Here is a 15,381-nt window from a genome sequence, read left to right as displayed (position 1 = left end):
CCTTTCTGACCTTGGAAATAGCACCTCTGTGGTTTCTCACAAACAACCTTCTTGGAGACAGTAAATATTTACAGGAAGCCATGGATGAGGACTCAGTAAACCCGAATTCAACTCTGCTTCCCGAGTCTGGAGGGTCATCCTGAGGAAATTATTTAACCTTTCTTTGTAGGGCCTTGTGATCTGTAGAACGGTTTCCTTAATTAAAAAGGAAGAATGTGAAAGTACTTTCAAGCGGATATGTGTAAGGTATTTGTATAATATGTATAATATATAATATAATTTGTATAATAAGGATATGTGTAAGGATATGTATAAGGTATTTTTCCTTACACATTGTTCCAAGTCGAACAAGGGCTTTTCAGATCTCAGGATACCTTGGCATGATTTTCATGGAGCATCACTGTTAACAAATTTTAGAAACTTGATCATTGTGTTTGAGAGATAAGAAGAGCGCTCCCTTTAGTAAATGGAACACTTTGTTACTCCCAGAACGTCCTGGTCGTCATTTGTTCTTGCCTGACGTCAGAAACTGCCTTTCAACCTCCTTCCTCCCAGGGAGCAGTCCAGCATCCAGTCACTCTAACTCAAGTGTCCATCTGGTGACAAGTAGTGCCAAGGAAGGAGTCCTGGCTGGTGACTCAGGAAAGCTGAGATCTTATCTGCCATTGTTCAACTTTGTTACTGAAGGTAAGTTATTTCACAGCTTTGGGCACCAGTTCCTTCATTTAAAAGTAATTTTCATTAAATGCTGTCCTAGATGACAACTATGGGAAGGGGCTGATAGAGGATGAGATGGTTGAATGGCATCATCGACTCAATGGACATGAGTTTGAGCAAACTCCGGGAAATGCTGAAGGACGGGGAAGCCTGGGGTGCTGCAGTCCCTGGGGGATGCAGAGTCAGACATGACTTAGGGACTGAACTGAGCTCATGGGACTGGCTGCCCCACACGAATTTGGATGTGGTCAAACAAAACAATACCAAACTACAGGAAAGAAAACATGTTTCTCTTTCCTCACTATCTCTGTATCGGTTCGCTGGGGCTCCCATAACAAAATATCACAGCCTGGCTGGCTTAAACAACAGTTTATTTTCTCAGTTGTGGTGGCTAGATCAAGATCAAGAAGTCAGCAGGTTTGATTTCTTCAGAGGCCTCTCTCCTGGGCTTGCAGATGCTTGCTTCTTGTCGTGTGTTCACACAATTGTCTATGTCTGGTGTTTCTCTCTCTTCCTAAATCCTTATAAGGACATTAGTCATATTCGATAAGGGCCCACCCTAACAACACCATTTTAATTATCTCTTTAAAGGGCCTATCTTCAAATAAAGTCACATTTTGAAAGCCAGAGGTTCAATATAAGAAGGGGAGACACAAGTTAGCCCACAACACAGGTCATTCGTTTCTCAAAATCATCCCAGATTTCAGTTTCCCATATATTTAGATGGTGAGTTCTTTATAAAGCTCTATGTACTTGCTTTGTTTTTTAGAAATTTCTAATTAGTTTTGGTTTTCTTTTTGAGAAAAGTGACATGCCTTTATCGTATCTGCAAGTTCTTACTGTGAAATAATCCATTCCTTCATCAAAGATCATCTTCCTAGAACCCCCCTGACCTCTTTCGTTTTTCCTAAGTTGTCTGATTGCTTTATTGACTTGCTGCATCACTGTCAACCTGGGATTTGTGGGCCTCTGATCTTTGAGCACCTGCCTCTGTGCCTGAAACCTCTTGGGGAGACCCGTGGGGAGAATGGTTCTGTTTCTGCAAGCTTCTAGATTGTGTATATTTTGAGCTGTGATTTTTCTCCATCTTGGGACATGCATCCATTCAGACTCATTTGCTTTCCACAATCCCAGAAATTATTTAAAACCTAAAGTTTGTTCATTACACCTGCTTTGTTTCCCATGTGTGAGTTTTTCTTCTTGCGTATCTTTATTATCTTTCACTGGGACCCTACGAAGGAAGGACGTAATCGTATGTAGCCAACCTTTCTCATTGTATCCTCTCATGACTGGGAGAGAGGCATGTCTCTGTGGCCTCTTTTATAAGGACACTAATTCTATTCATAAGGGCCCAGCCCTCACTACTTAATCACCTCCCATAAGCTCCACCTCCTAATACTATCAACTGGGCATAAGGTTTTCAACATAGGAATCTGGGGCCACCCTGCACCACTGCCCCTCACATGGGGAGGGGCTCAGGGGACATGAACGTTACCTAATAGTGAAGCCACACCCGACAGTAACTACCCTAAGAAAAGGGAGTAAAGAAAAAGGGCAGCAGGCACGCAGGAGATGAAGAGGAAGGGGGGTGTCTCAGTTTTAACACACGAGTTGGGAGTTTTTCCCCAAGTTAGGAGTCAGACGGCGTCCAGAGAGCCGTAGCCGGCCGGTCTTTGTGCGCATGCGTAAAACAAAGCTCCGCCAACGACCGCCTTCTTGTCCGGCTCCCTCCATTGCGCATGCTCAGTGTGATCTCTTAGGCACACGCGCTCAGGTTTTTCTGTATTGAATCTCAGCGGGCGGGGTCCACAGCCCGGCTGTCCCTTCGATAGCTCAGTTGGTAGAGCGGAGGACTGTAGTTGATATTCTAGCCGAGAGACATCCTTAGGTCGCTGGTTCGACTCCGGCTCGAAGGAGACAAATGCATTTTTGTCGAGCCTCCTATGATTTATCATCCTTTCCACGCAGGGGTTTCCCTGATAATCCATTACGTTCCAGAAAACAAGTGAGAGCTCTTTCGCGGCAGCTTTGGTCTATGGCAGCCTCCTCTTTTGCTAATCCCGGAATCAGGGACATGAAGTCCAAGTTCCCAGAGGAGCAGAGTCAACTCTCCGCGGGGCGGCTGCCGGGTCAAGGTTTTCTGCTCGTTTCTAAAGCGTCTGTGGCGTTTCCGAACCCCTGAGTCACAAAACAGCCACGCCGCGTCCCCGGGGCCAGCCCCCCAACCTTGGCTTCAGAGCACAGGCGAGGTCGGCGATGCGAGTGCTCGTGGCGGCGGCCGTGAGGAGGTGGGAGATCGGCAAGGTGGATCCTGCGCCCAGGAAACGAAAGTACACGAAGCGTAGAAACCCGAGTCAAAGTTACCAGGATAAGTTGAGAGAGCGTTCTTCCGCTCCCTTCGATAGCTCAGCTGGTAGAGCGGAGGACTGTAGACGAATGTCGCCGGCCATCCTTAGGTCGCTGGTTCGATTCCGGCTCGAAGGAGAGGGTCTTAATTTTGTTGCTTTGGCCTTAAACTATGAAGAAAGGTCAAAAATGTGGTCAAGAATATTTATCTTCGCTTGTAAAAGCTCTGATCTCTCTTTAGAGGAAGAGATAACCAGCCGTGGCCAGCGGTGGGGGATTAGCTCAAATGGTAGAGCGCTCGCTTAGCATGCGAGAGGTAGCGGGATCGATGCCCGCATCCTCCAGTTTTTCTCTTGGTCTCCGGGTGGTAGTTTTTCCTTAGATTCTCATTCGAGTCTAAGTAGAGCTGAAAGTTAGCCGTAGGGCAAGTGAGAAGCTAGGCGAGCTCTTGAGGTTACCGCTACTAAAACTTCCCAGGCAAGGGTAACGGGTGCTTGCAGGGGTATATTTAAAATTTTAAAAGTTTTAGACCCATTTACTTTGCGTAGTTCACGAAATTGGTTCTTTTTCTTTCCAAAATTGTCGACAGACTGCAGTCACGTCTGCCGGCACTCACTGTCTTTTGTGATCGATGGCTGCACTTAAAGGGACCCATATGAGCCTAAACTGCCCATCGTTAGGGGGAACCGACAGAGAAAAAAACAGAAAAACAAAACAAAACCCAGAACTTGGAAAAGGACGCTGGCTACTTTAAACTTATGTTGAGCCTGGGAGGAGAGGACTGTTCTTGTCCATCTCAACTGCATATAGTGGCATGCCTGGCTCTTGGCAGATCCAAGACAGATACGATAAAGCAAGGGGTACCTGAGGACAGATAAGGAAGTGGGAAAGTCCCTGGACCCAGAGGCTTCTTGTTTGAGGATTCTAACGTCATTTCCCACCTGGGAAGTAACTTGGGAGAATTAACTAGAGACCACCACCAGGAAGGACTCAACTGGGCTGTCCTAGAGTGTAGCCTGTTTGGTTAAACAAAGATGTGACAAAAACAAACACAGATACACACAGTCACTGAAAGATTCAGAAATTTAGCAGAACACACACAAAGTCTTTCCTGGTAATAAAGTCTTTTCATCATAATTTCCTATACAATAGCCATGAAAAATCTGTGCAAACCATACTGCCGGTTGTCAACACAAAATATAAACCTTCTAGACAAAGGCAGAAATAATACCTTTTGTGAGGGTTAACAATTAAGAAATGAAAATACTTTTATTTATGTCCATTTTAGGATTCTAGACAACCTGTATATTTTTGTTATCAATGGGTACAACCTGCCATTTTTTATTGGCATATCTTTCATTTTCTAGGGCAGCCTCCATTTTTAATTGTTTTCAATAAAGTCTCTTAGTTGGATGTATAATGATTGACTTAAACTCTATCATTATTTTTGTGGAAACAAATTTACAAAGTAGGAAAAAGAATCCTTTTATCAGATATATGTCCCAATTTCTGGTTGGGATGATAGGGGTTTTAGCTGGCTGACTAGAGGAGCTGGCAGTGAAACTGTAAATAACTACAAGAGCAAGAAATGGGTAATAAGGAATAGGAAGGAATGCACCGCAAAGCCAGGTGGAGAACACACATTTGGGGCAAGTGAGCTGGGTGAGAACTCAAAGTCTTAGGATCCGCAAATCAGGTGTAGGATGGAAGTCATATAAAAAGTCTGAAAGTATAAGCTGAGAGGCACTACTGCTGAGTGGTTAATCGCATGGGCTGTGAAACATGACAGACTTTCTTGTCTTTGTCAATCCCTCGCTGGGTGACCTTGGGCAAGCTGCTTGACATCCTGGTGCTTGAGTTTCCTCATTGGTAAAACAGGGATAATAATAATGGAACCTACTCTTAATTAAGATATAACATATAAAGTCCTTACTGCAGTGCCTGGCACATAGTAATCACACAATGAACATGAACTGTTATCAGTGTATGTTATCTGCACACCATAGAGGGAAGGACTGGAGGGGATATTCTGAAGGTTTCTGTGTGTGTTTATCTAAATATATATGGAAGTGTTCTAGTTTCATTCTTTTACAAGTGGTTAACCAGATTTCCCAGCACCACTTGTTAAAGAGATTGTCTTTAATCCATTGTATATTCTTGCCTCCTTTGTCAAAGATAAGGTGTCCATATGTGCGTGTATTTATCTCTGGGCTTTCTATTTTGTTCCATTGATCTATATTTCTGTCTTTGTGCCAGTACCATACTGTCTTGATAACTGTGGCTTTGTAGTAGAGCCTGAAGTCAGGTAGGTTGATTCCTCCAGTTCCATTCTTCTTTCTCAAGATCGCTTTGGCTATTCGAGGTTTTTTGTATTTCCATACAAATTGTGAAATTATTTGTTCGAGCTCTGTGAAGAATGCTGTTGGTAGCTTGATAGGGATTGCATTGAATCTATAGATTGCTTTGGGTAGTATACTCATTTCCACTATATTGATTCTTCCAATCCATGAACAAGGTATATTTCTCCATCTGTTAGTGTCCTCTTTGATTTCTTTCACCAGTGTTTTATAGTTTTCTATATATAGGTCTTTAGTTTCTTTAGGTAGATATATTCCTAAGTATTTTATTCTTTCTGTTGCAATGGTGAATGGAATTGTTTCCTTAATTTCTCTTTCTGTTTTCTCATTATTAGTGTATAGGAATGCAAGGGATTTCTGTGTGTTGATTTTATATCCTGCAACTTTACTATAGTCATTGATTAGTTCTAGTAATTTTCTGGTGGAGGTTTTCTTTAGGGTTTTCTATGTAGAGGATCATGTCATCTGCAAACAGTGAGAGCTTTACTTCTTCTTTTCCAATTTGGATTCCTTTTATTTCTTTTTCTGCTCTGATTGCTGTGGCCAAAACTTCCAAAACTATGTTGAATAGTAATGGTGAAAGTGGGCACCCTTGTCTTGTTCCTGACTTTAGAGGAAATGCTTTCAATTTTGAAGTAAAGAAATGCTTGATCTCTGGTGCAGGAAAAGTAAAACAATTCTAAAAATACAAAATTATGGTTAAATGAGTTATGACCATGTAATAGTACAGCCTTTGAAATTATATTTATTAAGAATGTCTGTTGAGGTTTGATGCACGATACTGGATGCTTGGGGCTGGTGCACTGGGACGACCCAGAGGGATGGTATGGGGAGGGAGGAGGGAGGAGGGTTCAGGATGGGGAACACATGTATACCTGTGGCGGATTCATTTTGATATTTGGCAAAACTAATACAATTATGTAAAGTTTAAAAAAAAAAAAAAAAAGAATGTCTGTTGACTTTCAGTTCAGTTGCTCAGTCATGTCTGACTCTTTGTGACCCCATGGACTGCAGCACGCTAGGTTTCCCTGTCCATCAGCAACTCCTGGAGCTTACTCAAACTCATGTCCATTGAGTCGGCAATGCCATCCAACCATCTCATCCTCTGTCGTCCCCTTCTCCTCCTGCCTTCAATCTTTCCCAGCATCAGGACCTTTTCCAGTGAGTCAGCTCTTTGCATCAGGTGACCAAAGTATTGGAGCTTCAGCTCCAGCATCAGTTCTTCCAATGAACACCCAGGACTGATCTCCCTTAGGACCGACGGATTGATCTCCTTGTAGTCCAAGGGGCTCTCAAGAGTCTTCTCCAACACCACAGTTCAAAAGCATCAATTCTTTGGTGCTCAGCTTTCTTTATAGTCCAACTCTCACATCCATACATGACTACTGGAAAAACCATAGCCTTGACTAGATGGACCTTTATTGGCAAAGTAAAGTCTCTGCTTTTTAATATGCTGTCTAGGTTGGTCATAGCTTTTCTTCCAAGGAGTAAGCGTCTTTTAATTTTATGGCTTAGGAATTGACTTAGGAAATGTTAATAATTGAATGTTAAGTGAATAAAGAATGTACAGAGCAATATAAACAAGCATAAATTATCTGCGGAAAGCACTGAAGAATGCACTAAAATGATAATACTAGAGATCTTTGACTAGTAGGATTACTATGACTTTTTCTTCCTTAAAATTTAAAAATGTTTTCTAAGTTCTATACTAAACATTTATTATTTTAATTGAAAATATGATGAATTAAAAAAAAAATAACAGCTAGCATTTATTGAGCACCTCCTACAAGCCAAGCACAGTTCTAATTACTTCACATGTGTTAACTCATTTACTTCTCTCATAAAGAAAACACCAGGCCCAGATGCCTTTAGCAGTGATTCTATCAAGCATTTAAGGAAGAAATGCTAATGATACACAGACTTCCAGAAAACTGAAGAAGAGGGGGTGTTTGTCTAACTTATTCCATGAAGCCAGCATTATCTATCCCCAAACCAGGCAAAGATATTACAAGAAAACTACAGACCAATATCCTACATGAATACAGATACAAATTTTTTCAACATTTTAGCCAATTAAATCCAACAATATATAAAAGGGAAGATACATCATAACCAAGTGGGTTTTTTCCGAGAATACAAAACTAGTTCAACATTCAAAATTCAATGTAACTCATCATAATACTAAAGAAGAAAAACTACATGGGCATTTCAGTAGATGTAGAAAAAGCATTTGACAAAATTCAACATCCAGTCCTGATTTTTCAAACTGTCAGCAAACTTGGAAGGGAGGGAGAAGAGAACTTCTCTAACCTGGTAAAGGGCATCAGTAAAAAACACATTTAAAATAACACTTAGTAATATGAATGCTTTCCTCTTAAGATCAGGAAAAAAACAAGGAAGTCTATTCTGAGGTCTCTAGCCAGTGCAATATAGCAAGAAAAATGAAATAAAACCCTCCAGATTGGAAGGGAAGGAGTAAAACTATCTCTATTCACAGATAATTAATTATTTAAAATACTGATTATAAGTAAAAATGATAATAGTTTATATGGTTTGGGTTTAAATAAAATATATTAATAAAATTAATTTCATTGGTTTGTGTTTTTTAATGTGGCTACTAAAATTTAAAATCATATAAATGGTTCATATTTATCACTCAAATCTTTCTTTTTTTCTTTTTCGGCCACACGGCACGTAGAATCTTGGTTACCCAATCAGGGATTGAACCCACACCCACTATGAAAGTCTTGGAGTCTTAACCACTGGATCACCAGTGAAGTGCCACTTGAATCTTATTTCTACTGGACAGTTAGGTCAGAAATGTAGGTAGGGGCCAAATCATATCAGGCCTTAGGGATCACAGTGAGGATTAATGTCTTTATCCTAGAGGTAATATGATCATTGCTGCTAAGTCGCTTCAGTCGTGTCAGACTCTGTGCGACCCCATAGACAGCAGCCCACCAGGCTCTCCCGTCCCTGGGATTCTCCAGGCAAGAATATGATCATTAATGGGATTTAAATAGAGAATGACACATGAGAAATAAACTGCAGAAGGCAAGAGTGAATTCAGAGAAATCAACTGGCAGGCTAGGGTACAGGGGAGGTAAGACTAGACTGTGCACTGAGAGCGGAGCCAACTGTCCGTGATCTTGGAGCCAAGGTAAGGTTTTCAGATGTGGCCACTGGGAAGGCCTTAGGCTAAAGTATTTGTTACTTGTTGGGACTGTCACTGTTTATTTCTGGGAGGTGAAGTATGCCAAGAAATGTTCAGAGGAAAGTACAATATGTTAGTTTTCTAACATCTCCTCAGAGATATTTATGATGAAGTAAAATCATAAACAACAGATTTGGAAAAGGAGTAATTATCAAGAAGAAAAAAACACTTTCAGCCAAAAGTTTGCAAACTATCAATGAAAGAAATGCCATAGTGTTAACTTCTGTTAAGTACTTTTCGAGTTAATTTTTTTCATTTTAGATTTTATAAAATATTTCTTTTCATTAAAAAATTTAAAATGATATATCCAAGCTGCCTATTGCCAGAAAAACAGCTAAATTGAAAAGGTTGACAATATAGACAGAAGGAAAATGTTAACTATTTTTTAGATGTCATGAGTTGAGTCCTTAGTGTAAGAAGAGAGAGAGGGGGATGGATGGATGGATAGATAGATGGATGAATGGATAGATCAATACTGCAGGGAAGAATTAACAATCTTAGTTTTTTGGTTTGCAAAATATTAAGCATTGGCCTTTGTTCTGGCATGGGATTAAAGTGATTTTCAGGAGACTTACCTGGTGCCGTACTTGGACCTGAAAGTCTCAGTCCACTTATGACCTAGTGTTCCAATTTAATGAAACTTTTCTTTAGCAATCCCCTACTCTCTGCCTCCATATCTACCCTGTCTGGTGTTTCTCTCCCCATTTTAATGATTTAGTCAGCCACCAACTTTCTCATTTCCGGTGGGTATAAGAAGGAAAAATTCTTCTTCCTTTACCTTAGAGGAGGAGCTGGAAGCAAGATCAGCCATCTAGTTGCTCTTGTTTTCTTTTCCACTGGGGCTGCACCCCACCTCACTGCTTTGCTTCAAACTACATCTGTTTTTTACTTTCCTGTAGCTCCACCTTCCATCTGTTTTGTTTGATGAATAAGTTCCTTGAGCTAAGCCTAGATCATTTTCAAGTACCTGAACTTGCAATCATCTATGTTAAAGAGACGAAAAGAACACATGAAATGAATGAACTGAATTCATTTCATGAATGAATGAAATGAAAGAACACATGAAAGGGTAAATAAAATGCTGAAGGCATTCTGGAATCCTCGGGAAGGGTAGCATTCCTGATACTGAATCTCTGGTAACGAACACCTCCTATTCCCAGAGTGCTCTGTCTTATTTTGCAAGTTGGAATCAAGAGTTGATGTTGCAATGAACAGTGGGGTATATGTGTCTTTTTGCATTATATTTCCTCAGGGTATATGCCCAGTAGTGGGATTGCTGGGTTATATGGTAGTTCTATTTTAGTTTTTTTAAGAAACCTCCATACTGTTTTTCATAGAGGCTGTATCAACTAACATTCCACTGATGCAGAAGGGGAGGGTGGGACAAACTGGGAGATTAAGATTGACATATATACACTACCATGTGTAAAACAGATAGCTAGAGAGAACCTGTTACAGAGCACAGGGAGCTCAGCTCAGTGCTCTGGATGACCTACAGAGGTAGGCATTGGGAAGAAGTCCCAAGAGGGAGGGGATATATGTATACACAGAGCCCACTCACTTCCTTGTATAGCAGAAAGTAATACAACACTGTAAAACTATTATATCCCAATAAAAAAATGCAAAAACAAAAAGAGTTGATGTTGTTTTTCTAACTATTCTTGCGTTAGAGGAATTTCATATCACCCTAACCAGAAAGTACAAAATCCACCAAAAAAGGGAGACTCAGTTCCTGCCAGAGAAGTCTTCATATATGTTTCAATTTTCCCCAGAGATTTTAGTATCTCATGTTCTAGGGCTGGTGTCCAGTATGACAACCTCCAGCCCCATGTGGTTATTTGAGCATAAGTTTAAACTAACATGGACATGGGTTTGATCCCTGGTTTGGGAACTAAGATCCCACATGCCCTGGGGCCACTAAGCCCATGCGCCACAACTACTGAAGCCCATGCCCTAGCGCCCATGCTCTTCAACAAGAGAAGCCCATGCACTACAACTAGAGGGTAGCCTCTGCAACTAGAGAAAGCCCACATGCAGCAATGAAGAGCCTGTGCGCCACCAAGACCCACTGCAGTCAAAAATACATTTAAAAAAAAAGATTAAAAATTCTCTGCCATCCCATGGACTGCAGGGTGCAGGTTTCCCTGTCCTTCACCATTTCCCAGAGTTGACTCACTTTGCTGAGTCATGAGTTTTGCTCAAACTCATGTCCATTGAGTCAGTGATGCCATCCAACCATCTCATCCTCCATCGTCCCCTTTTCCTGCTGCCCTCAGTCTTTCCCAGCATCGGAGTCTTTTCCAATGAGTCAGTTCTTAGCATCAGGTGGCCAAAGTTTTGGAGCAATTGGTATCCTGCAAATACTTTATTTTTGGGGATGGTGTAGCACTAAGAGATTTTTTTAATCTTATTTTCTCCCTTCCTAAGATGAAGAACACACTGAGATCTGCATTTGACTGGATTCTGAAGTCTGAGTTCATCTGGCCTGGTAGCTAGCAGTCAAGAGTCTTCCCTTTCAGTCATCACCCCTCAGTGCCAAGTCCACTGCTGGGTGTAAACTCAGGTTTTTAGGGACTCATCTTGCTTCCTTTGATTTATTTGGGGGATTTGGGAAACTTCTGGAGGAGCTGAGAGCCCATAGTGGTTCTGCTTCAGCTTCTCATTGTGTCTAACCCTTGCTGCAGTGTGGCAGGACTTAAGAATGGGGGTCATTGGTGCTTCAAACTATGGCAACTTCCTGTGTCATTACCCCTGACTGGTTTGAACCCCCTATGCTAGTGTGTGTAGGGGGGTGGTGGAATGGGGTAGGGGTAGGAGAGGGGTGAAGCCATGCACCATCTCTCTACAGCCCAGGATACCATCAGGAGACTAAGCTGGTTCTCATCTCTCTGTGGAGGCCCGGGCCCACTCTAAATCCCAGAGTCCTGAAGCTGACTTCAATTCTGATTCAGTTCCAGAATTTTCCCCATCTGTCAGACTCTGAACGATATGGGAGGACACTGAAACCTTCTGGCTCCTCCCTGGAGCAGAGTGTCCCATGTGCTGCTTACATGCCTACACCATGCATGGCTAGTCTCTAAGCAGAGAGGAACCAGGCATGGAGAAAAGACGATGAGGCAGGGAAGGCAGTTCTTATCCATCAACTTAGCTCCTATTCCTGCAGGCCTCTTGCTAGTTTTCCTCTGTAGCTTTCAGGGGCTGTTCTAGGACGAAAGGCAGAGAGCAAGAAGGTGGAGAGTGAAAGCAGGGAATGGAGCTCAACTCTCCATCAGAGAATGCAACTGGGGATTCTCAAAGTCCATGCAGTTTCAAAGTGTTTTTTCCTACACACGATGCTAAGTTGGGTTATGAAAAAGATAAAAGACCTGAAATCCAGCCAGGGTGAGATCACTTTCCTAGGATCACCAGGCCAAGTGGACGTGGGCGCTGGCCCTCCTGACTCACTATGCAGCCTCTTTCTGAATCCTCATGGTGGCTCTGGCTCCGGCGTCTGAGTCACCCCCATGGATTCTACTCTTGCAGCCACCAAAGTCCATTTCCTCTTCCTTCCCCACTGCAGTCCATCGCCTGGTGCCGGTGTCATGACCTCTCACCTAGGCTACTGGCAACAATGTTCTGTCTGGTCTTTAGCAGGGTTACCTTTATGCTGACCCGGCTGCATGAGATACTCCAGCTGCTACTGTGAGATGAACCTAACCAAGGCATAGCTCTCTTGGGGAACTGCCCCTGTGAGGCGCTCTCAACGACTTCCTGGTGCCTAATTTATTATGTGTTAAAAACTCTCCAGCTCACTATTCATGGGCTGCCAGTGCGCTGGCAGCATGTTTGCACTCCAGCCCAAAGCATCGCAGACTCTGAACAGTCCCGGCTCCCCTGGCTGTGCCTTTGCTTGGAAGCCCCACCTACGCCCCATGGAGTGACCCACCCACTGGTGTCCTGGTGCCTCAGTGGATCCATCCCACCCATGAAACCCTCCTGACTCCCCTGAAATTCTGTACTTCTTTGTCACATTTTGTTTTGTACTGTGGTTCTGTATATATTCATCTTATCTCTACTAATTGTTCAACTGAGCTCCTTGAAGACAATGACTGGTATCTTGTTTGTCTTTCAAGACACATGATAAACACTCAATGAATATTTTTCAAAAGAATGAATTCCTCTTAAAGAGATAGGCTTGGCTAGAGTGTATATTGTTAAAGTGCTTTTCCTAGAGTTGCAAGGACTTTTACAGTATAAACTTCATCTTTCTTAGAAAACAGCTCTTATGTTATGCTCAGAACACCACAGCCCATGTAATAATAAACACAGTTAACTGCCTAGGCTAGGTGAACTGAATTAGCTCAGTTAAAAAAATGTCACCAATATCCTTCTTCACTATAGTTGCTAAATAGATATTAAAAGGAGTAACAAAATTCTCCAAAGATCCCTGAAGCATTTGTGAATCCATGTAACTTATTACTAGCTAATAGAGCTTATTAGATTCTCAATAAGCTTTTGGTGCACACAGCACTAAGGGCATACAGAACCAGTCACAACAACCTACTCCTTACTGGTAATTAAGCGCACACTGGGGCTGTGTTAACAAATGTATTCATTGTACGCGATTTTTAAAATCAAGCAGAAATAAAGCAGCAAATTCATTACATAAAAAAATAGACATGTATTTCTTATTTCATTTTTGATCTGATTTTAAATATTCAAATAAACCATATAGGAGAAACTGTTGTTTAACAAAATCCTGGCAAATATCAGAACTGATATTGATGATGATGGTCTTAGCAAACCAAGAATGATCAGAAATGACCAGCGAAACTATCATTAAAAAAAAATCAACTTGGTAAATAAGACCAGTGCAAAAGGGTGTAGGTATTTCAGACCAGACAAAACCCAGGTATGGAAGCAGGACTCTATCTTCACTTCCATTGAAAATGGTGCTGGTATCTATCCTCCATTATATGGAAAATAAAATAAAATAATGAGTCTGCTACCCCATGTGCCACTGACTACCTCGTTACTGGTTCTGGGAGCAAACTAAATTTACATTTTTAAAGACTGTCAGTTTCTTTGTGTTTTTGGGTATGTGTATGGGTGATGGGGTATGGGATTAAAGAGGAATAGGAAAAGGGGAGAGAAAGGAGCATACTAGATGTTTTTGTTTTTTGGGTTTCTCTAAAGATTTTTTTTTTTTTGGATGGGGACCATTTTTTTTAAAGTCTTTACTGAATTTTTTACTATATTGCTTCTGTTTTATGTTTTGGTTTGCTGGCCATGAGGCCTGTAGGATCTTAGCTCCCTGACCAGGGATCGAACCCACACCCCCTGCACTGGAAGTTGAAGTCTTAACCACTAGCTGCCAGGGAAGTCCCTAAAGCTTTATTATACAACTTAAAACAACAACAAAAAAAATTGAATTATCAACTGGTGTTTAGATCTTTTAGAATTTTGTGAATAGTTATATGGTGAAAAGATTTGAAATCAGCTTTTAAGTTGGACCTTTTCCCATTTCACAACCTTAACAAAAATGAAATATTTACCACTAAGCAAGTCTTTTTAGTCGCTTACCCTTGTGAAGCCAGGATAATGATATTCAAGGCCTGTTCTGTTTGTTTTCACCGAAGACAGTGTGATCATGCTACTTTTGGTGACTTGCTTCCTAAAGTCTCACTGCAGAAAGGGCACTGGTTTCACAGTGAGACTCCTGGACTACATTCTCCCCAGTCCTGGAAGCCCATCACCAAGTCCTTCCTGAGTGCTCACAGAGGGCACGGCTCGGTGACTCGGCACCAACATTTGCATTTGTTGTTGACAACTGTTGGCTTCACCTCTTCTTATAACCCCGTCTAAATGGGGTTTGTAACCCTCCCTCCCACCCACTCCCTTCACTCCCTGGGGAGGGAATGCTGGCCCCTGTTCTCTGTCACCTGTCAGAATCCATCCTGCTGTCACTGGCTTATATGGACAAGTCAGTCTGCTATCACGTGACCCTCGGCTGCTAAAAACAGCTCGAGGGCCACTGTGAATCTGGGTCTGAAACAATGTCCTCCGCCGAAAGAAACGCAAAGGACACTTGATCACCCAATCCTTGGAATTATTTCCAGGTATCACTTGCAGAAGCCGTTGGGAGCAGCCTTTCCCTGGCAGAGCACACAGGGACGGCCAGGAGATGAGCGCATCTTTGAATTACAAGTCTTTTTCCAAAGAGCAGCAGACCATGGACAACTTGGAGAAGCAGCTCATTTGTCCCATTTGCTTAGAGATGTTCACCAAGCCTGTGGTCATCCTCCCCTGCCAGCACAACCTGTGTAGGAAATGTGCCAGCGACATTTTCCAGGTAGGTTTGTTGGGAATGCAGACGGTAGAAAAGGTTTCCCTCTTCTCCAAACCCAGTGCTTCACTTTGAGGTGAATTTCTTTAGAAAGCTTTATAAGGTTGCATTTGTATAAAAAAAAAAAGTTTTTAAAGTGATTTGCTTTGTGCTTTGGTGTCAGCCTTCTGCGCTCAAATCTAATTTTATTTCAATACTAAGAATCATATTTGTTTTAAAAAATGGATTCTGTTTCAAAATCTTGGGCAGTAAATGAATTACTGCCCAAGACATTAATGCTGGAGTTTCTAGCTGGAACTTTTGGTAATGAAAATGCTGGGTGGAAAAGCAACTTATGCTGAAAATGGTCCATCGCACTGGACCACGTTGGCCACTTGCCAACCACTTGCTCATAAAGCCCTGTGGGGTGATCTTTAGCAAGA

General features: G+C 41.9%; 1 protein-coding gene and 3 non-coding genes across 9 annotated transcripts in view; all 4 read left to right on the top strand.

Moving 5' to 3' along the window:
- Window positions 1-558: 558 nt before the first annotated feature.
- Window positions 559-15,381, top strand: part of TRIM55 (tripartite motif containing 55) — a 61,847-nt gene continuing 47,024 nt past the window's right edge. For 3 of the 6 annotated variants that reach the window (XM_025265327.3, XM_025265328.3, XM_044928733.2), the window contains exon 1: window positions 14,631-14,965. In XM_025265327.3, coding sequence (XP_025121112.3) covers window positions 14,798-14,965 — 168 coding nt within the window. In that variant the 5' untranslated portion in view covers window positions 14,631-14,797. Of the gene's footprint in view, window positions 688-14,630; window positions 14,966-15,381 lie in introns of those variants that run through there. The other 3 variants (XM_006044567.4, XM_006044570.4, XM_006044569.4) reach the window with 3 other exon arrangements.
- Window positions 2,540-2,633, top strand: TRNAY-GUA. Its single transcript has 2 exons — window positions 2,540-2,576; window positions 2,598-2,633. It is a non-coding gene; the product is annotated as a tRNA-Tyr (tRNA).
- On the top strand, window positions 3,113-3,201 carry TRNAY-GUA. The gene is given in 2 exon segments: window positions 3,113-3,149; window positions 3,166-3,201. It is a non-coding gene; the product is annotated as a tRNA-Tyr (tRNA).
- TRNAA-AGC lies at window positions 3,335-3,407 on the top strand. The gene has a single exon. It is a non-coding gene; the product is annotated as a tRNA-Ala (tRNA).

Source organism: Bubalus bubalis, chromosome 15, assembly GCF_019923935.1.
Source record: "Bubalus bubalis isolate 160015118507 breed Murrah chromosome 15, NDDB_SH_1, whole genome shotgun sequence".
Classification (NCBI taxonomy): domain Eukaryota; kingdom Metazoa; phylum Chordata; class Mammalia; order Artiodactyla; family Bovidae; genus Bubalus; species Bubalus bubalis.
The sequence above is the reverse complement of the archived record's forward strand: the minus strand, read 5'-3'. Positions and strand labels throughout refer to the sequence as shown.